The sequence below is a fragment of the Podarcis cretensis genome (assembly GCF_951804945.1).
Source record: "Podarcis cretensis genome assembly, chromosome: 9".
Taxonomy (NCBI): Eukaryota; Metazoa; Chordata; class Lepidosauria; order Squamata; family Lacertidae; genus Podarcis; species Podarcis cretensis.
In genome coordinates, this window is record NC_137178.1 from 77,369,466 (window position 1) to 77,392,450 (window position 22,985).

Here is a 22,985-nt window from a genome sequence, read left to right on the forward strand (position 1 = left end):
GCCAGTCAGTCCCTTCTCCCTCCTCGTAGAAAAGCCCGCAGAGCCACACGCTCTTTAAAGCAGCTCTGGGGTAGCCAGCGAAGCCTCCGCAGGGCAGCGGGATGAAGGCTCCCCGCTGCCCTGCGGAGGCTTCGTGGGCTACCCCAGAAGCCAGAACAGAAGCCAGCAGCGCTCCCTCTAGCTGTTTTAGCTTCTGCCTTAGTGGAGCAAAGTCAGTGATGGGCTGCCCTTCTCCCTCCTCGGGGTAAAGCCCCCAAGAGCCACACACACTCCACGCGGCTCATGAAAGGGAGCACTGAGCAGAGCCTGGGATGCATACAGGCTCTGCTCAGCGCTCCCTTTAAATATTTTTTTTTCTTGAATTCCCCTTCTAAAAACTAGGTGCACCTTATGGAGTGAAAAATACGGTAGATTTCACTGTAAATTGCACTGTAAGTTTCCCAAATTACCTGCTAAAGACCCCCCAAAAAACATGTCCTCTGGTATGTTATTATTTTATATTTCAGTCTTGAAATAAATTACTAGGGTGGCATACAGTACTAAATAAAAATGCAACAACAGTATAAAAAACATGAGAAGGACAGTACTTATTTTTTTTACATGTCACTGGAATTTTGTTCCCATCTCCTTTTGTGTACTTCCAAAAGGCATGCTAATAGCATTCGCTACTAGCTGCATTCATTCCCTTTGCAAGAAGTGAACTTCCTCAAAAGTTGCTGTTTCCTTACTATGCTGTCAGATAGAAAATTGATTTTGACCGGACAACCGAGCTTCCGTTATGCTCTGAAGGTTTTCTTTTCACTATCCACTTGTTGGAGGTCAACTGCTTGATACGAAGTGGTGAGCCATTATTGCGGGAAAAAATGGTGCTTAGAAATGCTGCAGAAAGTTGCTCTAATGAATCAATCCCATAAATATTTTAATTGCATTGCAGTCAATCATTATGTTGCCATGGCACTTAGAAGATGATGTAGCAGCTTGCTCATCATTATCCAGTGTACCTAGAACTGATCTTAAGGACTTTCCTTTCTTCCAGTACAGGCTCCCCATCCCACCCAAGTTCAGAAAATAAAAGAACAAGTTATACTAATTTCAGCTTGAAATCTATTTCTATTTAATACCATTGACTACTATGGCAGAATATTTTTGTTACATAAGGTTTTCCCCTATTGGTTCCTTGATCCTGACAAACTCAATCAGTGTTTCCTCCCTTTATCACATCTATAAGCAAAACATGCAAGTGTCAAGTCAACATTCCTGCTGGATAAATTGTGACCTAGAATTAACCCAGACTGCATAGGAGCTGCTGTTACTTGATTTACAGCTGGCTGGTTAGCCTGAGGGCAGTTGTTATCAGCAACTTGTAGGAATTATCGGTCAGCATTGTAGGGTGGATGGAAGAATGATACCTTTTCTCACAGATATTATCCAGATCCTTTCCTAAGCAGAGTCCAATAAGTCAGGTTTTTAAACAGCCATTGTGATGGATGGGCCTGAAAAGAGAGTGCATCAGTGCTAATTAAAAATGTTGATGGTATATTCGACTGAGTGATGATTAATTGATGCTGGAGTGCTTTCTCTGAGCAGGAAATGTTGTACTGTTGTAGTGTGAAGTTTAAAGGTTACATTTTAATGTAACTCATAAGGTTAATGCATTGAGCTGCCCATTCTATTGGGATAACTTAATTGCTCTTAAAACTGTAGAGTTTAGTTAATTCTAGGTACTCAGTAAAAATTTACTAATTTCTGCACAAATAAGCTTAGGAGTTTTCAACTACAGTGGTACCTCGGGTTACATATGCTTCAGGTTACAGACTCCGCTAACCTAGAAATTATACCTCGGGTTAAGAACTTTGCTTCAGGATGAGAACAGAAATCATGCTCCAGCGGTGTGGCGGCAGCAGGAGGCCCCATTAGCTAAAGTGGTGCTTCAGGTTAAGAATAGTTTCAGGTTAGGAACAGACCTCCGGAACGAATTAAGTATGTAACCAGAGGTACCACTGTAAACTGGCTTGTAAATGCTATTTTTTGTTTGTGCTAATGAATTTTTACACTGTGGGATAAGACAGCACTACACTGGATTTCAATAGGTTAGGATATCCTCAAATACAGCTTAGACTCCCTTGTTTTATAAAAGAAGAAAACTATAACACTTCTGTGTAAATGTATCATACAATAATGTTTTGGATATCTGCAAATGAGTTCTTTAAAACTGATATCCGATTTGATTTTCTGCTCCATTCCACAAATTAAAGTCCCAGCGCAAATTCCCAGTTTGCAATTTAACATCAGTATACTGGCTGGAATCCAGGGTCACAAATTGGCTTTGTTGAGAACCCTAACCCACCGGAGGTCATCAACCAGCGCGACCAAGGCAGTTTCAGTCCCATGATGAGGCCTGAATCCCGACTGCAAGGGATCCAAATGGTCAGCATCCTCCAGACGTGCTTAGAGTTGTTCAGCAACCACCCGCTCAATCACCTTGCCCAAGAATGGAAGATTTGAGACTGGGCGATAGTTGGCCATATTGGCCAGGTCTAAAGATTTTTTTAAAGACGCGGTTTAATGACCGCCTCTTTCAGCAGGTTTGGGAAGGCTCCCTCGCAGAGGGAAGCATTCACCACCCCACCGCCCAGCCCTTCCCAGCTTGCTTTTATCAGCCAGGATAGACAAGGATCAAGAAGACAGGTGGTTGGTTTCACTCGTCCAAGCAGCCTGTCCACATCCTCGGTGGTAACAGACTGAAATTGATCTAACCTTAGAAAGCATGTTATGAAGCATTATGATGTTCATAGAATGATCGGATTCATATAGTGGTGTTGGTATGTTTATGAAGGACGCAGTCCAACAGAAAGTTCTCCTTTGCAAGCTCCACTGAATATCTCTTGTACAGTTCCCATTCACTTTAATGGGGCTTGTACAGGAAAATTACTCAGTAGATTGGACTGTTTCCAATATGAGCCTTCCTCACACTAGACCCATGGCTAACTTAGGTCCGCTTATTTTAATGGGTCTATTGAATATAAATTAGTTGGAGGCAACCCATTGTGCTTTTAACAGCAACAATAAGTCTAAGAAACAAATTTGCTTCAGAGTTTGGGATGATATTCCCAGATATTCCCAGTCCTCTGAAACACCCTAACAATTGAGATTCAGCTGGTGCCTTCTCTGCTAGTTTTTAAATGCCTGTTGAAAACTTTCTTATTTCACCAGGCCTATGTAGGCAAGTAGGGACGCGGGTGGCGCTGTGGGTAAAAGCCTCAGCGCCTAGGGCTTGCCGATCGGAAGGTCGGCGGTTCGAATCCCCGCGGCGGGGTGCGCTCCCGCTGCTCGGTCCCAGCGCCTGCCAACCTAGCAGTTCGAAAGCACCCCCGGGTGCAAGTAGATAAATAGGGACCGCTTACTGGCGGGAAGGTAAACGGCGTTTCTGTGTGCTGCGCTGGCTCGCCAGATGCAGCTTTGTCACGCTGGCCACGTGACCCGGAAGTGTCTCCGGACAGCGCTGGCCCACGGCCTCTTAAGTGAGATGGGCGCACCAACCCCAGAGTCTGTCAAGACTGGCCCGTACGGGCAGGTGTACCTTTACCTTTACCTTTATGTAGGCAAGTAAGAGTACATCATCCACAATGGTCAACTGATGTTTGTTTTTGATTCTTTTGCTTTTAACTTGTCTTTTTTATTATTTTACTGTATGGCTTTATGTTTTTATATTGTAAACCGCTGTGATATATTTTTGATACGGCAGTATATTAATATTTTTATAAATAAAGTAGGTAGGTGATTCTACCTTTGTGTTTAAGTAGAAATGTCTTCTGGCAGCATTGTTCATATTTGGTAATGTTACAACAAATGAAGAGCTTGTACCATGGAAAGCCGTTAACTGTGGACAGAAGTGGAATATAGAAAAGGAAATAAATCAGAAAACACATGAATGTCTCATTCGGTAGTCAACTGTGAATAATATTGTGTTGCCTAACTGCACCAACTACTTTAAGAAAAAAAACGTTAGTTTCTCCAGTAGCTAGGTTAATGATTCTTGGCTTTAAAACAGAATGGTTCATTGTTATCCATCAATTAAAAGAAAATATTCTATAGTCCTTTTTATAAAGTTGTTGCCTATAAGAAGGGCATAAATAAGAGTTATAATTATTATCAGCTGAGCTTGGACATAAAATTACATTTTTGCAAAACACATTTAGCACGGTTTTGGATAATTGGCATTAACCCTGCACAGTGATTTGGCTTTATGGATTCAAGCATTATATGTGGTTGCACTGCTTCAGCAAAAGGTTAAGTATTAATGGAAAATGTTCACAGCTCTTTTACTCAAAGAAAACATGTTACTTGTAAGTTTTCTTTTGATTTTTACTTTTACAGTTACATTGAATGTCTTCATTCATTTAGCCATCCATAAAGCAAATATTGTTGCACATGCAGTGGATAATAAGTCTTTTTAGGACTACTTGTGTGGCATGTCACAGATCATTAACTGCAAGTAACCACCTGACTTGAGGGAAGTCTGGAAGCATCATTACAGTGAAATGAGCTTTTATTTCTGTATCACTGCAGCACATTGATTTGTAGGAATGTCTCCATTAGCTACTGTGGAAATATATCCTCACCAAAGGAAGCTGATGATAGAGGGTAACTAATGTTCGATTGTAAGAGGGATGTTAATACGGGGCATTTTGCACAGGGTTTGAAAAGGGGAGTACAAATATCTTTAAGAATTTCTGCAAAACTTCTACATGCCATTAAGTTTTGGTTTTGTTTTTTACAATTGTTATTTTCACTAAAAAGTGAGTCAAATTTGGAACTGTAACAAAACTTTGCAGCCAGTGTACAGTGTTGTTGCTTATGCTGCAAATTCATCTAATCTGTACACTCACTAAATATAATGTTTGTTTGATCCGGTGGTATAGCCGTGTGTGTGTTGGGTGGGGAGCAAGGCAGAGGAGGGAGATGACCATCTACTCAAGAGAGTGTACTAATACAGTGGTGCCCCACAAGACGAACGCCTCGCAAGACGGAAAACCCGCTAGACGAAAGGGTTTTCCGTTTTGGAGGCGCTTCGCAAAACGAATTTCCCTATGGGCTTGCTTCGCAAGACGAAAATGTCTTGCGAGTTCCTCCGGGTTTCCCCCCCCCTTTTCCTAAGCCCTAAGCCGCTTATCAGCTGATCCGCTAAAAGCCGCTAAACCGCTAATAGCGCTAATCCGCTAAGCTGTCAATGGGCTTGCTTCGCAAGACGAAAGAACCGCTATACAAAGAGCCTCACAGACGGATTAATTTTGTCTTGCGAGGCACCACTGTAACACTTCCCAGTGTTGTTACTTTGGACAAAAAAAATACATACTGAAAAGCAAATCCTCACAAAAGGATATTCTAATGCTCCTTTTACAATTGTTTATGTTCTAGCTTAACTATTTGATACGCTATTCACAACGCTTATAAGCAGAATGCAACTTTAACAGTAATGTTAACATAGAGGTTATTGACAAACCAGCATGTGGGGAAGAATTACTTCACAGTGGAGGGTGTGTATGCAAGAGCTTTCCTACATACTGCTTTTTCTCTTGATTCATCCACCACCCCGCTCCCCTCTTTTCTCTCAGCCAAGATCTTGAAATGTGCTTGCCACTCAAGTGGGTAAAATGACTGCCTCCTGTCCACCATTTTCCTCTGCAAAATGCTCACTACCATCACTTTATGTAAAAAGGGCAAATACAGGGTTTGGAATCCCTGTGTATGTTGCTGAACATGTAGTTCTGGACTTAGCTGTTTCATCAGTGAATTCATATACTGTATCATTTAAATGTTCTTCTGTTCCATTTCTAATAACCTAATGGTTACAAACAGAAGACAGTATTGTACATAACATTACTTCTCTTGAATGACAAGCTAATATAGGTTCAAAAAGAGGCAAAAGAACTCTGGGGAAGGTGTTTAAGAATCTGGTGACTTGAGCATAATTTGTCCTGGCCCCAGTTAAATAATTTGATATATTCATTTTTCTACAGAAGTGTGCTTGTTTCTAGCTAGCATTAGTTCTTTTTCTACATGGTGTTTAGGGGAGCACCTCATAGCTTGATAAGTTAATATATGAAAAGCTGATTTTGGTTAGTACTTTCTTCTGTACATACTGAGTTTATGTAATTAATTATCATCATTCATTAATTTCATATTACAGTGTCTCATACCTTGCCAGTTTTCTTCTCAGTTCACTCATCCTTGTAAGACATAAGTTGACCAGTTACTGAGTTACAATAAAAAGGAATATAATTAAGCATCTACAAATATATTGTTCATCATTTGGTCATATTAAAATTTACACACAGAGCAGGGAAACATATTACAATTCATCAGTAATAAGTAAAATCTGTTGTGTAATATTTTCAGAACATTAGCTTAATTTTCATGGAGGACTCTGCATTCCTTGTTTCTAGCATGCAAACTGGTACTGTCTTTCTGCTCGTCATGGAACAAAGTTAGCCCATTTCTTGAATTCTGATACTAACTGACCCCTCACAAATTAGCTGCAAGTTTGTTAATTAGTCTTTGTGACAACTAGAAGTGCTTGAGTAATCTTTGCCAACTCTGATACAAACTGACCTGCAGTCTTGGGAGAAAGGAAATAAGGAACATGAAGGGAGGCAGTGGGCTACCATGAGCTGTGGTATTGAGATGAGAAAACAACCATTATAAGCTAAAGAACACACCCCTTAGGGTGTGTCTGAACCTACATTTGTGTCCAGCACACTAAGAGGTTTAGGAACTTTTGGTGGAGTTAAAATGCCCCAAGAAGTTCACACACCAGAAGAATAAAGAACTGGATTATTTATGGTTTTGTATACGTTCCTATTAGCCCTGTTTAAGCATTCAAAGACTGAATTGAGTTGGTTTGGCATTTGTCTCGTGAGACAATGGAGTGCACCTCGGGGGGGGGGGTGAAGTCAAATTGCTGGAAAATCACAGTGCCTGCTGTGTCTGCAGTAAGAGAGGTCCCTGCCATAGGTTTATAGGCTAAATTCAGACAGAAAGAAGACAGCAGCAGAAGGGAAAGGAGGAGTATTAATATTTTTGCTGTGAAACAATACTTAAGAGCAGTGGTTTTCAACCAGGGTGCCAACAGTGGTGAAGTTGCATGCTCCAGCACTGGGGGCAGAGAGCAGGCGGGGGCATGGCTGGCGTGTGTCCCAGGGGTGTGTTGCGCCACCCGTGGGGGTGTGGTGTCCGGTGCAGTGGGGGGGGGGGGTGGCATGTGTCTGGAGGACCCACGACCGCAATGGTACCCCCTCCCCAATGGTGCTAGGGGCAGTGCGCTCCCCCCCGTTCCTCTGCCAGTGGGTGCCATGGCACCCTGGGGTGCCTTGCATGATGGTCAGGAATGCTGCAGGCAACACTGGCCTCCATCCCTCTGTTTCAGACATGATTTTCAGCCACGTTGGTGTAATTTTCAAAGCCATACTGAGAGTTTGTATGCTTGTGTGAAGAAAACATTTTTGTCCCCATTAGTGGGTTTGCCGATAAAAGTTTGGTGGAGTTGTGAGTGAAGTGTAGATTTTGTTAGGGTTCTGCGCTCAATAGATTAGCACACCCTGTTTTCCATGGTGTGTATGTAGGTAAATGTCTTAATATTTGTGTGGTTTTCTCCCATATAACCTCTTTAGGTGTAAAGCCTGAAATTGCACAATGGCAAAGTAAATATGAAATTATTAGGGAAATGTTCCATCATTGAACTTATGAAAAGTCAGTGGTGATTTGTTTTTGAATAAGTTACCTGGGTATTTACTTATTTCCCCTGTTCCTTCAAAAGCTGACAACAGGGACGGCAAAGGACAACATTCAGTGTCTTTTCTATGCTCTTGCAGAGTTACAGCACAAGCCCTTCCCCTTGTCTCCATGTATATTTTGCAATTCCTATAGGAATTTTGAAACTTAGGTATGATACCAAAAGGAGTATCAATTTTGGGGCCTGGCAACTGTTGGAAATAGCATCCTGGGTAGAAATCTAAAGAGATTTTATTTTATTTTAAGGAAACAGATGTGATAAAAAATATATTTGATGTAAACGGAAATTTTAAATGACCAGGTAGTTTTCTCATTAGAAAACTAATAATTTTCTTAAGCTGTCTTCCTGATAGAAAGCATAACTGCAGACTCCGTGGACTTCCTTTGGTGTTTATAACTAACTTCCAGTATAAGAACAAAGCCAAGCCAAAGATTTTCAGAGAGTTTGAGTAGCTGCATGCTCAGGAAGTTGATCACTTGGGCAATAATACAGGTTTCTGAGCACAGCCAGTACTTTTTCCAGCTGCTTTATGGTGATATCTTGAAGCTTAAAATGTAATCTGTATGGGTAAGCCACAAAAGCCACTTTATATTAAAGCAGGCCTGGACAGTAAATCACAACTGACCAGCTGGCACCACTACTAAGGTAATAAATGTATTTATTAAAAAATCTAATCAGAAGAATTATATTAAAAAGTAAGGTGTAATTTCTACACACCAGCAGATATAATTTAAATGTAAAACCGGGAAGTGTTCTAGATTAAGGCCCAAATTTATGAACATCTGTTCTGGCAGTTCCTGTGCAAAACTCATGCTCTTCACAATAAAAGTGTGAAACATGTTTCTCTCCTTCTGCCCTCTTGCATTAATTGTGCTTTTCTGCAGTTCATAAACCTCTTGTTTGACCTTACATGAGTGGCTTTCCATCGTCTTTACACACTTGTTAAAGTAATTACTCTGTTATTTGCCAAAAAGCAAGTGCTGTCACAGCATCAGAGCCCATGGAGCAGTGTAAAGGGGGTGGCATGTTTCCATTCATTTATTTCAAAAATACGATATCCTGAGTAGTTCACAAGCTTTGAATATTTTTTCATTGTGAGTTCAAAATTATATCAGTGCTAAAATAATGCTAGAGATTGAACATTGATAGAGCTGTATATGTTGCTGCATTTTCATAGAAGCGCTTACAAGCTGAATAATTCTACCTTCATAGGAATATACGCTTTCCTTAAAAATAAATAAAAATAAATGCACTGTATGGATCTGAAGGTAGGCTTGACCTTATATGGACAGTGCTATCTGAAATCTCTGAAGCTAGGGGGGTTGCCAAATCTAGGGCCAAGGCTTCAGTGTCATATTTTCATGTTACTTATTCTTATAGTGGTAAATCAATGTAGGATCCAGGCTCAGATTTAGAAAAGTCTAAAGAGAACATTGCTTTTGAAATAGGAATATTTACACAAGGTTAACTTTCCATTAATTAAACTAAAACAGCTGTTTAAGGCACCCACTTAATTTTTGTGGAGCTATTTTATGTGTTTTTACCTCACTTCTTTCTCTGGATTTCTCTCCACTGGCATCAGCACAGCTGCATCGCCCATTCCATCCCCCCTTTAACCTCTATTTTTAATTAAGAAACTTTAAATCAAATTCCTTTTTTAAAGCTTCTAGCTTAGATTTGGGAAAATAAAAACTTCACATCTAGCCCAGAGGTAGCTGAACAGCTGTTTAAGAGCAATAAGCAAAAGTTGCTTGTAAAAAGAAAAGAAAAAGAGTTTTTAAAAGTAAAATTTCCACTTAGATTTCACCTATCCAAACTTCTTTAGTTTGAGTTAGCTGCATAACTTCCACCCTCACCAATTTTTTTATGCAAGAAGAAACAAGCATTCATGTAATAGCAATAACAAGACCCTTGCTGCTGTTGTTACTGGTTTTGTGATTAAGGATGCTATCCTAACACAATTTATCTGCCTGAGAGTAAGCCCCATTGAATTTGTTAGTTTAAATTAGGAATCTCTTTTCATGAAAACATCTTGAAATGATGAACAAGAAAGAACCAACCTGTTTCTTGAGCTTTTTTAAAGGAAATTCGCCAAAATTTGTACTTCTGACATGGGTTGCCTGGATTTTCCTGGACATTTCAGTGATTTCCGCCCGGATACTGTTTCCGACTGCCGAATCCCAGCTATCTCCGGGAAATTCTGGACGTATGGCAGCCCTAGATAACCAGCCTTATATAATCAACATGCTTAAGTCTAATTAATGCATGAAGAGGTTAATACCATAGAGAAAGCTGTTCTGACCAGTGTAGTGAGGTCACTTCTCCTTACCTTGGGAGGAAATGGGTAACCAAGCCTATTGTTTTCACCTGCACTCTACCTGAGCAGCTTAGCATGCAAAGAGGTTTCAGCTGGTTGTTCCAGTTCAGACACCCTTGAATTCTTATACCAATAATGTAGAGTCTTTCACCACCTTGTAACTAAGCCAAGGTTTACTGCCTGTGCAACTTTTTCTGAATGCTGTATAGAAAAGCACACAAAACAATTTAAAAGTTATCAAATGTGTGGCCTTTTTCTATATCAGGGAAAGAGGGAAATTCTGAAACTCACTTTAAAGGACACATTTTAAAGGCCTAACAGCCTATATTTGCTTTGGTGCATATTTTGTGATTTTAAATCTCTGCTGAGGTTCTCTCGCCCAAAGAGTACTTGCCTCAAACTTAGATCTTGACATCCAGGGAATTCTTATCTATTTTACCTTGAACCAGCAGTTTCAACTTCAATACAGGCCACCCCCACCCCCAGTTTCCACCCCTACCCCCAGTTTGTGTTCCTGGCCCCCGCTTGCATTGGCAGAGCATGTGTAAGCTTGCTGCACCCAGCTACGCCCTGCCCGCTTTTCCAGGTCAGCATGCACTGAACAAGCATAAAATAGTCGTTGCCTGTACTGAGTGAGATGAAAACTTCCAACTTAAAAGGTTTGTTGAAAAAGGAAGGACTTCAGTAAGTGCTGAAAAGGCAATAGATAGGATGCATGCCTTATTTGTGAGGGGAGGGAGTTCAGTGGGACTTACTTCTGAGTAAATGTGTTTAAGATTGCATGGTAATGCAATAAGAGTAGTCCCAGTAGAGGCAGGGCAGTAGCACTCGCCTGACCTCAGTCAGCTGCTTTGTTGCTGCTTACCAGGAGGCCGAGGGGAAGGGGAGAGGCAGCAACCAGGTTGGTGCAGCACAAATGCACCAGAGCAGGAGCACCAGATCGGCTATGCCAGTGCATTGGCACTGCACCAACATGGTCAATGCCTCTCCCCTTTACCCACTATCACCACTGCTATTGAGTAGGCACCCAGTTGACACAGGAGAAGAAGGAATTTCAATTTCTTAACAATTTTCTATGTTGAAAAAGGTAAAGACCAGCTCTCTCAAACTGTTGCGCAATAGGCACTTGGCTGTATATTATATACTGGACACTTGAATGATAAAAGAACAGTCCATATACTTTATAGTAGTAGTAGTAGTAGTAATAATTTATTATTTATACCCCGCCCATCTGGCTGGGTTTCCCCAGCCACTCTGGGTGGCTTCCAACAAAATATTAAAATACAATAGGATTTTTATTTCCTTGAAGAGTTCTGAAATATATTCATCTGTTCAAACTTGTATTGAATTTACTTTTACTTTTTTCTGGTCCTTGTTGTGACTATTGTGATATGAACATAGGTCTATTTAGTCTCTCTCGCTAAGCTGCATTTTATATTCCACCAAAGTACATTGCTAAAGCAGATAGATGATTATGGGGCTGCATTGTACTCTTATAGAATAGCCCAATCCTAAGTGGGTAACACAAGTATTTATGTTGTTGAAAATCTTACTATTTTAAAGGCATCTTACTCTTTTAAACTCCATTTCCAATCAGCTGCTAGATTAGGATGGATTTCTCCAACAGTTTGGCAGCTGGTCAAGATACTCAAAGTACTGTACTGATAAATTTATCAGTAAAACAAAGCGTTTGTAAGTATTGATTTGCATTTGAAATTCAGCTTAGAATTTAAGAAGTGCTGCAGTTATTCTGAATATTGCCAATACATTTTTCTACACTTGATTGGTCTCAGGTTTTTTAAAATTCCCAGACACTATGTTTTAAAAATAATTGCTGTTCGATATTTAAAAAATAAACACTTAGTATGTTATTGGTACTATAAACAGCTGCTTGTTCACTTACTATAGGGAAAAAGGTACTTTATCTTGGGACCAATCTATACTTGACATTAAGCTCTGCATCTGCCATGTTCCATTCATATCTTTCTTTCTTCCCCTTTCTCCTGTACAGCCCCCTATAGTCAGGCTAAACTAGTCTTTGCTCTCTTCCACACACTCTTTTGCCGCTTGATCTGGCTGTTAGGAGAGAGACACTGCCACAGATGAGTGCCAAATTACAGTGCTGAGTCATAAAAGTAGAATTGGATAGCTATGATACAGAAAAGCAGCGGTAAATTGCATAGTAATATTGAGTAATGGCTTGTGCTCCTGCGCCACTCTTGCTTGTATGCTATGAAAGGTTTGGAACAAGAATGCAGATTATGTTTGAAATGACTTAATGTTAGACATTTATAATAGCAATAATACTAGTTTGGCCTGAAATTTGTAAAATGTTGTTATGTCTTAGGAGAGTAATTTGTTTGGTGCAGAGGTACAGAGGAGGAAAAATCTAAGCTACCCAAATCTTTATTACCTCTGCTGGAGATGGTGAATGAATAAGCTTGGAATGTCTGTGGAACCAAGTTTTGTTGGCACTCTTGGAAGTACATAATTGAGAGCAGTTGAAAAAAGCTCCATAGGTCAGAACAGACTTTTTATGGATCTATTGAAAGGCAGTTGTGCACAGGGATACCTGTTGAAACTATTGAGAAACTGAAAAAAAAAATTAATTCAGCTGCATTTCTCCAGTACAAACTATTCAAAACAACAATAGCGCTATGCAGCTTACCTTTTTGCTTTCCTTGCAAGAGTCCTACATTGGGGCCTAGGGCCAAGGCAGGTGTTGAACAGAGAATATCAAACCATTAGTCCTGCCCTTTCTATTCCACTTGGGCTTGATCTTTATAGCTTACTGTTCTTTATGGTTTTTTTATTTAGTGTATGAAAAGCTTAAGTTTAGAATTATTCTAGCATCAGTCTATAGGGCAGTGCAAACATTAGTGCATGAGAGAAACCTAAAGCATGCTTGCAATCAAATTAATTTTTCTCCCATCACCTAATAATCTGAGTGGGGCATAAACTGTTTATTATGTATTTGAAATAACTTTCTGGAGGTTGTTAATATGACACATAGTTTGGCTGGCAAGAGCATAAGCAGAGTGCTTTAGATGCTTTCCTGATAACCTAAATTATTGCATAAATCTATCCCAGAACTTTGTTTATTTCAGATTTTTAGCTCATTACATCAAACTAGCAATATGTTTGTTTTTCAGTAGGGGATCACTGAAAGCATGGGATTTCAGTAAGTAAAGAGGTTTGCAAATACAGTACAAAAGACATTCCATTATTTGTGTTTTTTCTTGTTTGAGAGAGAATATACTATAATTATTTGGAGTTGCAAATGCAGTAAAAGAGTGCTTGCAAAGGCACTTCTGTGTCTTTGTCAGATCTGCCCCTTGCTTAGTTGCTGGGGTATGGGGAGCAAGCTAAATGTTTTAGGAAGGGGTGGCTAGTTCCTCTGATGTTGATGGCCTACAGCTCACTAGGCTGCTGTTGATTAGCATCCAGCAACATTTGGAGGGCCACAGGTTAGCACTCACCCCAGTTTAAGCCAAGGTGAGTCAGAAGTTAAAATGTTAAATCAGTATGGATATGGATACTTAAAAAATCCTGAAGGTTCAATACATTAAATAGACAAAATAGCAACCTCTTCATAAAGACAGCTTGTAGATGAGGACTGTGTTGTAAGCCATCTGTCTTGGGAGACAATGGAGGAGGGTGCCTTTGAGTCAACAGCTGGAAGGTTGCAGCACCTGCTGTGGCTGTAGAGACTGATATGTGAGAGACATATTTTGTCGCAGCTGGTACAGATGAAGACATCCAGTTGTGCTGATGTAGATGTACCATGGCATTTCTTCTCTCTCTGCTCCTCTCAGTGGTCATTCCTTCTCTGGTCACTGCTATGGGTACATGACCTGACAGTTTATCTCCAGGCACTGTAGTTGTCTGCAAGAGGTTCCCACACAACAAGGTTGATGTTGCCAGCCTTCATGGCACATTCACAGACATCTTTGGAGCACAGAGTTGGTCTGCCAATGAGTCTGGTGCCTGAAGCCAATTCCCTGTAGAGCATGTCCTTGGGGATCCTGCCATTTTCCATTCCGCGGGCATGACCAAGCCAGCCTAGACATCACACAGTGTGAACATGCTGGGGATGTGGGTTTGGGAGAGCACATCTTTGTTTGGAATTAGAATAGAATAGAATCATAGAATCATAGAGTTGGGAGAGACCGCAAGGGCCATCGAGTCCAACCCCCTGCCAAGCAGGAAACACCATCAGAGCACTCCTTATGGTTGTCAAGCCTCTGCTTAAAGACCTCCAAAGAAGGAGACTCCACCACACTCCATGGCAGCAAATTCCACTGTCAAACAGCTCTTACTGTCAGGAAGTTCTTCCTAATGTTTAGGTGGAATCTTCTTTCTTGTAGTTTGGATCCATTGCTCCGTGTCCGCTTCTCTGGAGCAGCAGAAAACAACCTTTCTCCCTCCTCTATGTGACATCCTTTTATATATTTGAACATGGCTATCATATCACCCCTTAACCTCCTCTTCTCCAGGCTAAACATGCCCAGCTCCCTTAGCCATTCCTCATAAGGCATCGTTTCCAGGCCTTTGACCATTTTGGTTGCCCTCCTCTGGACACGTTCTGTGCTGCCATGTGATACTCCACATCCTCCTGATGTAGCACACGTGGAAGGCATTGCGGTGTCGCTCCTGACAGTTGTAAGTTGTCCACGACTCACTTCCATGAAGCAGCATGCTCAACACACAAGCCTGCTAGACCGTTCAGTCTTGGCATTGAATGTTAGCATCACATTCTCCCCTACCCTTTTGGAGAGGCGAGCCATTTGTCATAGCAGCCTTGCCAATACACTTGTCCAGCTCAGCTCAATGGAGAGGTTGCTGGTTATGGAGAAACCCTGGTAGACAAAATTGTCTGCCACCTCAAGCTTGTGATCACTAGTGATGATGTGTGGAGTGCTAGCAATGTCCTGACCCAAGACGTTGGTCTTTGTCAAGCTGATTGCAAGGCAGGCTTCGGCAAAACAGAGGACGACACCGTGGTAGATTCGTACCATAATGGATGCCTGTAAATTATGTGATCCTGAACACTTACTTTGAAATAAACTCTAATCTTTATTAATAAAGCCATGCAGTGTTCTAGCAAGATAATGTTCTGGTTATTTAGAGGCAATAATTATTTTTTATTCTTTCTCACCATGGCTGGGTAAAGAGGAGAGGTAATTGATCCTGTTGGAGTTAATTTTTCCTCAAACATCGGTCACCTCTGAAGCATATCGTTTCTGTTTACTTATATTTCTTTGATAAGCAAAATAAAAATAAAAGTTTGCCATGCTTTTCTTGTCAAATAACAGTTGTTTCCTCATAAAAATCATACTTGTGTGTGCTTTAATTTTGCTAGTTTCTAAATTGGTTTTCCTTAGACCACACCAGCACAAGTTGTGACCTATATCAAGATGAATGCAACTGTTTGGATGCATATTATGGTCTGCCAAGTGCTTGGCCCTTCCTTCTCATTTTTGTAGTTTAGGCAGGCAGCATAAACAGGATGATTGTGCATGGGGTGGGGGTCATGCATGGCTAGTTGGTTATGTTCGGCTTCGTGGGTTACATTTGGCAAACTGGTTGCACTAAAGTTTCCTTTAATGCCATAGTAGACCAACAAGTTAAAAGAAACATTGTTATATGCTGTTATTATGGCCTGAGTGTATTTTTAGAACACTAATATGTATATAATATGTATATAATTAAGCACATGTAAATTAATAAATCACAAGAAGGTTTTACTTGTCAGATTGCTGTGGCCTAATCTCAATAGCTCATTATTTAAGCATTATGTAACTTTATAACTTGTATGAACAGCTGCAAATGCTTTGCAGATAGAATATTTTTAGTTTTTCACAATGTTTTTAGAAATTAATATACTTTGTGCTATATAGATTATCCAAGTATGCAAACAATACTCAGGACTGCATTTAAATATGAAACTTTTCACCAATTTAAATGATAATGCAAGAGGTATTACCTGATTAGAGAAAGTTGATGCAATACCTGCCAGCTCAGTCTGTTGAGCATGAGACTCTTCATCTCAGGGTCATGGGTGAAAGACCCGTTGGGCAAAAGAATCCTGCATTGCAGGGGTTTGGACTAGATGACCCCCATGGCCCCTTCCAACTCCACGATTCTATGATTCTATGCATATGTGAAGGAAAGAATAGGCTACATTTGTTTTTTTTTATGGTGCCTGTGTTGCAACAGGTACTGTCTTAAAGGTATTTCTTCCTAGTTGAACAAAAATAGAGAATGCATCTTCTGAGATGGTCCTTGCTATCTGCAACTTGAAAGAGAAAGTGTATGTGCATGTGTGTAATCTGCCTGATAATCCAGGCATCTTCATAGTTAATTAAAATAAACTTTTGATATAATCAATTAAACAGTACCTGGCTGCAGCAGAGCGCGACATGGGAAATTGAGCCCATTGATTCTGCAGAGAACCAGCTGCCATTTGGCTTGTCTTCTCTAAAAATGAACTGCTCCAATTCATTATGAAAGCAACCATGTAATGTTAAAATGTAATGTAAAAAATGGGACGCTGGTGGCGCTGTGGTCTAAACCACAGAGCCTAGGGCTTGCTGATCAGAAGGTCGGTGGTTCGAATCTCTGTGACGGGGTGAGCTCCCGTTGCTCGGTCTCTGCTCCTGCCAACCTAGCAGTTCGAAAGCACGTCAAAGTGCAAGTAGATAAATAGGTACCGCTCCAGCGGGAAGGTAAACGGCATCTCTGTGCGCTGCTCTGGTTTGCCAGAAGCGGCTTAGTCATGCTGGCCACACACCCAGAAGCTGTATGCTGGCTCCCCCGGCCAATAAAGCGAGATGAGCGCTGCAACCCCAGAGTCATCCACGACTGGACCTAATGGTCAGTGGTCCCTTTACCTTTACTAATGTTAAAAATGGATCCCTGGTTTTGCTTTTCTTCTTCTTTCTTCATGCTTTGTCTTTCCTACACACAGGGCCATCTCCATTTTCATCAGTTGGGTTTTAGAGGATGCTCAGGCAGTAGTTTCTTAGTGGTCTAAGATTCCTTTTCTAGATCTTGAAAGGGTGGTCAAGATGATCAGGGGCAATAGCCATTGCATAAACTGATAAATAAATCTTACACATCTCTTCCACAACTGATAGAGCATCTTAGACTGTGTATATTAGAAATGAGCAACCAGGAGAGACAGGGTGACTTGCAGAGCTGACATGCAGGGAGGTTTCTTTTTGCACATCAGCAGTTAGTCGAGAGAGCCTCAGCAAAGCTCCAGTGTACCTATGGCTTGCAAGTTGACTCACTCCAGAGCTGTAGAGCAGGGGTTGGCAATTTTTTTTAACCACGGGCTGGTCCACTGTCCCTCAGACCTTGTGGCGGGCCGGAGAAGCAGCACTGGGGGGTGGGGGTGGGGAGCTGGAAGAAGAGGCAAGGGGGGCAGGTAGTCCTTCTCCCCATCCCCAGCCACTGCACTTACCTTCCCAGGGGCTGCCGCCACTGCCACTTCTCTTGGGTAGGCAGAGGGAGCTCGTCCGCTCCGCTCTCTGGCCCACAGGAGCACCAGGGCGGCAGTAGCAGAGGGAAGATGCGCGGCGCAAAAGGGCTGGCTTAAAATGTTGATCAGCCAGCCCCCTTCCTCCTCTAGGCAGGGCGGGGAGAAGCCAGGAGGAGGGAGGGAGGAGGCGCCGCTGCCACAGTGTGTGTGTGGGAGGGAAATGGAATGGTGCAGCCCGAAGGAACAGAATCCCCACGCTGATCCACCCAACAGTTCCCGGGCCGGATCCTGAAGGCAATTGGGCCTGATCCGGCCCCCAGCCCTTAGTTTGCCGACCCCTGCTGTAGATGATGTCCATTTCAGGCTCTACAAAGGGTCTCCTCGTGAGCCAGAGGAGCAGCAGTTTTGCCTAGGTCTCTCCTCCCACTCGCAGGTTCCCCTGAGAGGTGCCAGAACTCCATTCCAGAGCATTCTGGCTGAAAAAAACACCCTGCTCCTACCTTGTGCCTAGCAGTTCTATGAAGAGTGGGTCAGAAAAAGAGCAATTCAAGAAGATCCCGCTGTCCCTCATCCTCTCATGTTCCCAGCTATAGGAATATTGGTGAATTAAAAATCCTTCCAAAACGTACCTTTATGATATCAACCTCTGAAATGGTTAGGGGAATGTTTCTGGCCACCATTTGAAGCAGAAGTGCCACCTGAAAATCATACCCCATGGTAAAATTATTTCATTTTCCCATGTTATGGGACCAATAAAACATGAATCAGACAAGAATAGCTCTGGTGTAATTTTTGCACATTGCTTCTATGCCAACCCCTGTTATTTAAAGTCAAAACTGGCTAAACCCCCTGAAGTAACCAAGGTCTGCCATATAAATGAACTGTAGGAATCCTGTTAGGCCAAAACCTCTCTCCGACTAACTTTCCAGAGTGTGCAAATTAAAGACCTCCAGTATCATTTTTAAATAAAGCATTTTATGTTGCATTTTTTTCTAGTTGATAATCAAATGACCCTATTATTCAGACTTACTAGATTTACAAATTTACAAGTTTTCACAAGTCAGCTGGGTCCCTTCCTCAGGAAATCACTTGAAGGTTTCCCCCTCTGTGTTGACATAAAGAACTTAGTTGTCCTTAAATCCTTGTGAATGTACTTGCCTTATAATTTGACAGCATTGAATCAACACCCTTATGGGGACTTTGGTGCAATAAAAAGAGAAGTTGTGCAATATAGCTTCCAGTTACATTAGGATTAGATTCGAAGAGACTGGAATATGTACAATAAAATCCATGCAGGATTTGAGTTCAATTTTATGTGAATTGGGGTGGCATTTGAAAATTTTTCTATACCCACAGTGGGCCTATAATTGTACAAAATTTAAAAAATGGAAATGCATGTAAACTCATAAAATCAAAATATGTGGTATTGCATTTGTAATGGTGATATCTGAAAGTTTTAATGAAGTAAGTTGGTTTCAGCGGTAATAAGTTGGTTTCAGAGGTAATATGCTTTTTCTTCAAGGATTATTTTACATCTTTGGCAGAGACAGACTTTCTAGTATTAATTGAAATAGGCACTGTTTTTAGGATGCCAGCCCTCCCTCCCTCTCCCTCTCCCTCCCTCCCTCTCTCTCTCTTTCTCTCTCTCTCTCTCTTATTAAAACCACAAGTATTGCATTGTTTTCAATTCTCCCCAAACCGGGTGGTTTTTTTTTGGTGGGGAGAGCCCCCCCCCCCGTGGTTTCAAAATTCCTGGAAATTTTATCTTTCTACTCCTTTCATATATTTGTACCATACACAACTTATCTAATTAAATGGATAATTGAGACAACATTCTATATGATATTTTTAATATTAGTGTGATATGCAGCACAATCCTATAAATGTTTATTCAGAAAAAAAGTTCCACTTTGTCTAATGGGAATTACTCGCATTTACTCTCAAATACTTAATTTGTAGGATTGCAGACTAAAACTTTTAACTGGCCAAAGGAAGCAATTCATCCTAGGATACATCTCATTTTGACAAAAAGTTAAAAACATTTATTTATTTTTGTATTTTTGTCAAGAGGTATGCCAGATGTCATTTTTCTTCAGAAAGAGAATCAAACAGACAGTCCATCAGAATGATGTATACTATACGAAGGCTAATGGAACTGCTTGTGTCACCTTTGGAACCTGTTCATCCTGATTGTTATGCATTAATAGTATAGCCTCCAGCTTTTTCACACCTAGAATTCAACTTACATAAAGGTGCAACACACCATATATGCATGCCTTTTTGCTTCTCTGTCTGGGACTCAAAAATTGAAACAGGACATTGTTCTTGTGCCTTTAATGAAGAGTGAATGTTGGCACGGTCAGCTTGTAAGGTGAAAAAAGCAAGGTCCGCTGAAACTTTTGTTATTAAAGGTTCGAGTCACTTTCAGATTGCACAGGGTTCTTGAATGTGGGGAGGCTTCTAAGCATTTTGAGTTGAATATGCTTTGAGTCTCACCTTCAGATCTTCCCACTCAATAGGAAGGTAAGGGATGGAGTCAGCCTCAAAAGTGAATGTTGGGGACAAGGCTGGCTCGTGCAGCCCAGCTCCCACTTTGGGTTCTGAATTTCATAATGCTTACAGGGATACTGCTTTCTTCTGCACCTGACTTTGTGAGTCTGTTTTCCTTTTGCATTTTCCCCTACTTTCCCCTCTCCCCTTTCTTTTTTTCCAAAGAGAAGAGTGGTGATGTCTCTGACTTACCTTAGGTCTGAGTGTGTTTCACTATTAAAGGCACCATGGTAAAAGTTAAGAGTTTTAGAATGTATTCAAATATGTGCTATTACATTAATACCACACTTTCCTTTCCTTATATAGTTGATCTGGAGCATCTGCGGACAGTAAAAGTTGATAAGCATCTTCGATTTTGCCAGGAAAATCATTCTAGCAGTCATTTTGTGTCAGCCAAGACAGGTGATTCCGTAAGTAATATGATGATTATTGTTAAGTACTTATTACAGGTACGTTATTCAAAGGTGTTTTTTCCATTCTCCATAACTTTTGTGAACTGAGTTATTTAAGAATGCTTTTTAAAGGAGAAACATTAAAAATATAATTCAGGTTTTTATTTTGAAACTCTTCCTTTGTTCCGTATTTTGTATTTTTTGGTTTGATCAGATTTCTTCTACTAAGGATACATTAATTTCCAAAAACATGCACAGCATATTAAAGTTTGCATGTTTCTGTGGTTGTTAATAATGAATATACATTTTACATTGCTGATTACATTTTTAAGTAAGCATTTCTTCTTTTGCAGTTTCAGAATCATATAGCCATTCATGTAATTTCTAAAATGTAATACATTATCTTTTCTGAAATACATTTGTTTGGTCTCCACCAATATTCTAATATTATTTCCCCCCCCCCCCCAAAAAAAACCCCCTCCTAGCTACATCCCAAATTCTCTAACCAAGTTTTAATCTAAGGAACTACTGAATATTTTCCAGCAATACAAGGCTTTAGTGAACAGATTATGCATTAGATAAGAGTTGTCCGAATACAGCCAAAAATCAGTAATTCTAGGACATCAATCTGCATCCTGTCATGAAATAAAACACCCTCAGAATATCAGTCCAACAAGGTCTTACTCATGGAAACCTCCAGCACTTTGGAACATGTTTGGAGTAAATGTAGTCTTCAAGGGCAGCCTCTCTTTCATACCCAACCAGGCTATTAACTAACTGTAGTCTGTGGGCTGTTATTTTTCGTTTTTCAGCAATCAAATCCAAAGGTTGAACAATCCATTTTTTAAAAAAACAAACAACAACCACCAAATTCTGTGGTGTAACTTTTTAAATTGTTGCTTTTATCTTTCTGTTTGCCGTTGTATTTTTATCTGCTGGCTTGCATTATTTTGTTGTTAATTATGTGTGTCATTGAAGGGAAGGGTATCAATTATTTTTTATTTCCATTAGTCTTTTCCATCTGAACCTGATTTGTAGTCCTAGATTAAGCCTCATTTTCTTGTTTCCTGTTTGTTTTTGAGATATTATTTTATTTATTTTGTGCATTTACATAGCCATCCTTTAACAATAGTAACCCAGAAAGTCACCCTGCACTAGAAACCAATAACCTCAAAATGTTAGAAACCCCCCAAGCACATTAGAAACCATATGATGGTCAGAAAACTATCCAGCCAGGCTCTTCCCACCAGAAAAAAACAAAGCAGTTTACATCTCTCTTTCCAGGCTCCTTCCCTTCTAGTAAGCCACCACTTCCCTATTCACCCTGAGAGTCTTCACAATTTGCTTTTGAAGCTAAATTTAGATGTAACGAAGCAGGACTTCGTTTGAAGCTAAATTTAGATGTAACAAAACAGGACAACAAATGGCGCATAGGAGCGGGTTGGACTAGGGCCATGAATGGAAAGGGTCTGTGGGCTAGCTGCAGCCTCTGAGCTGGCAGTGCCCCACCTCTGTCTTAGCTGGTGAAGCTCTGACCATTGTGTGAACTATCAAATGCAAATGTAGTTGGTGTTCTTTTGTTCATCTTTATAACAATCTATTTTTAAGAAACCTAAAAGGTATGGCTTCCTTAAACTCAAATAACTAAGACATTTTCTCTTCTTTGAGCTAAGAAATTAGGATTTAGCCTTTCCAACATTCAGATCTCCTGCCCTTTTACGAATTTTGTTCCATCCAAAAAATATAGCATTATTTCATCTTCCACTTGGGGATTCAGTCATTTAAATATGAAGCTTGGGTTTATTCCAACATTGTGCAAAGAGCCGAAATCATGAATTATGGCTGGACCTAGTGGCAAAGCCGTTATTTCTGCCAGCCAGTGCCTTTGAATGTTCTGCAAAAGCAAGAACAACCTGTCTAATATGGCAGATGACACTGCTCCCCATAAGCCAGAGTCTCTGCATGTGTATTTCTGGAAATTAAACACTGCTGCGCTTCCCTGGGAAAACCACTGTACATAAAACTCCACTCCTAGGTCCACCCCCCCAGCTCCCGTCTATCAGTTGCACACAGTTAAATCTTCCCGTTTCTTCAACTCTCTATGTCCCTTGCCTTAGGCAAGTTCTCTGTTTTTGACACTCATCCTAACAGAAATCTTCATTTGTTCCAGACCATAGTCCAGCAAGCATCTGTTTTTTTAACGCCAGAGCTAACTAGGCAAGTACATATGATCTTTCCCTCCATGACAGAACCCTGTGATAGATTTCTCTTCCTTCCCTGCAGAAGCACCATCCTTCACAAACCAGTTTTTTTAGTAAGTCTCCAGAAGATAAAAGAAGGGAGATGATGATTTGTGGCTCCAGCCACAAATGCATTCTGCTACAGTAGGCACTTGCCAAGAGGAGTTCAATGGCAAATGAATGGTAAAGGCCCCTGCAGAGATGGAAA

At 40.8% G+C, this 22,985-nt stretch overlaps 1 protein-coding gene across 2 annotated transcripts in view; it reads left to right on the forward strand.

Annotated features, from left to right (window-relative positions):
• The window catches only part of RAB28 (RAB28, member RAS oncogene family), a 59,787-nt gene that overhangs the window by 28,653 nt on the left and 8,149 nt on the right, over positions 1-22,985 (forward strand). For both annotated transcript variants that reach the window (XM_079991755.1, XM_079991756.1), the window contains exon 5: positions 20,452-20,555. In XM_079991755.1, the coding sequence (XP_079847881.1) occupies positions 20,452-20,555 (104 nt within the window). The remainder of the gene's footprint in view (positions 1-20,451; positions 20,556-22,985) is intronic.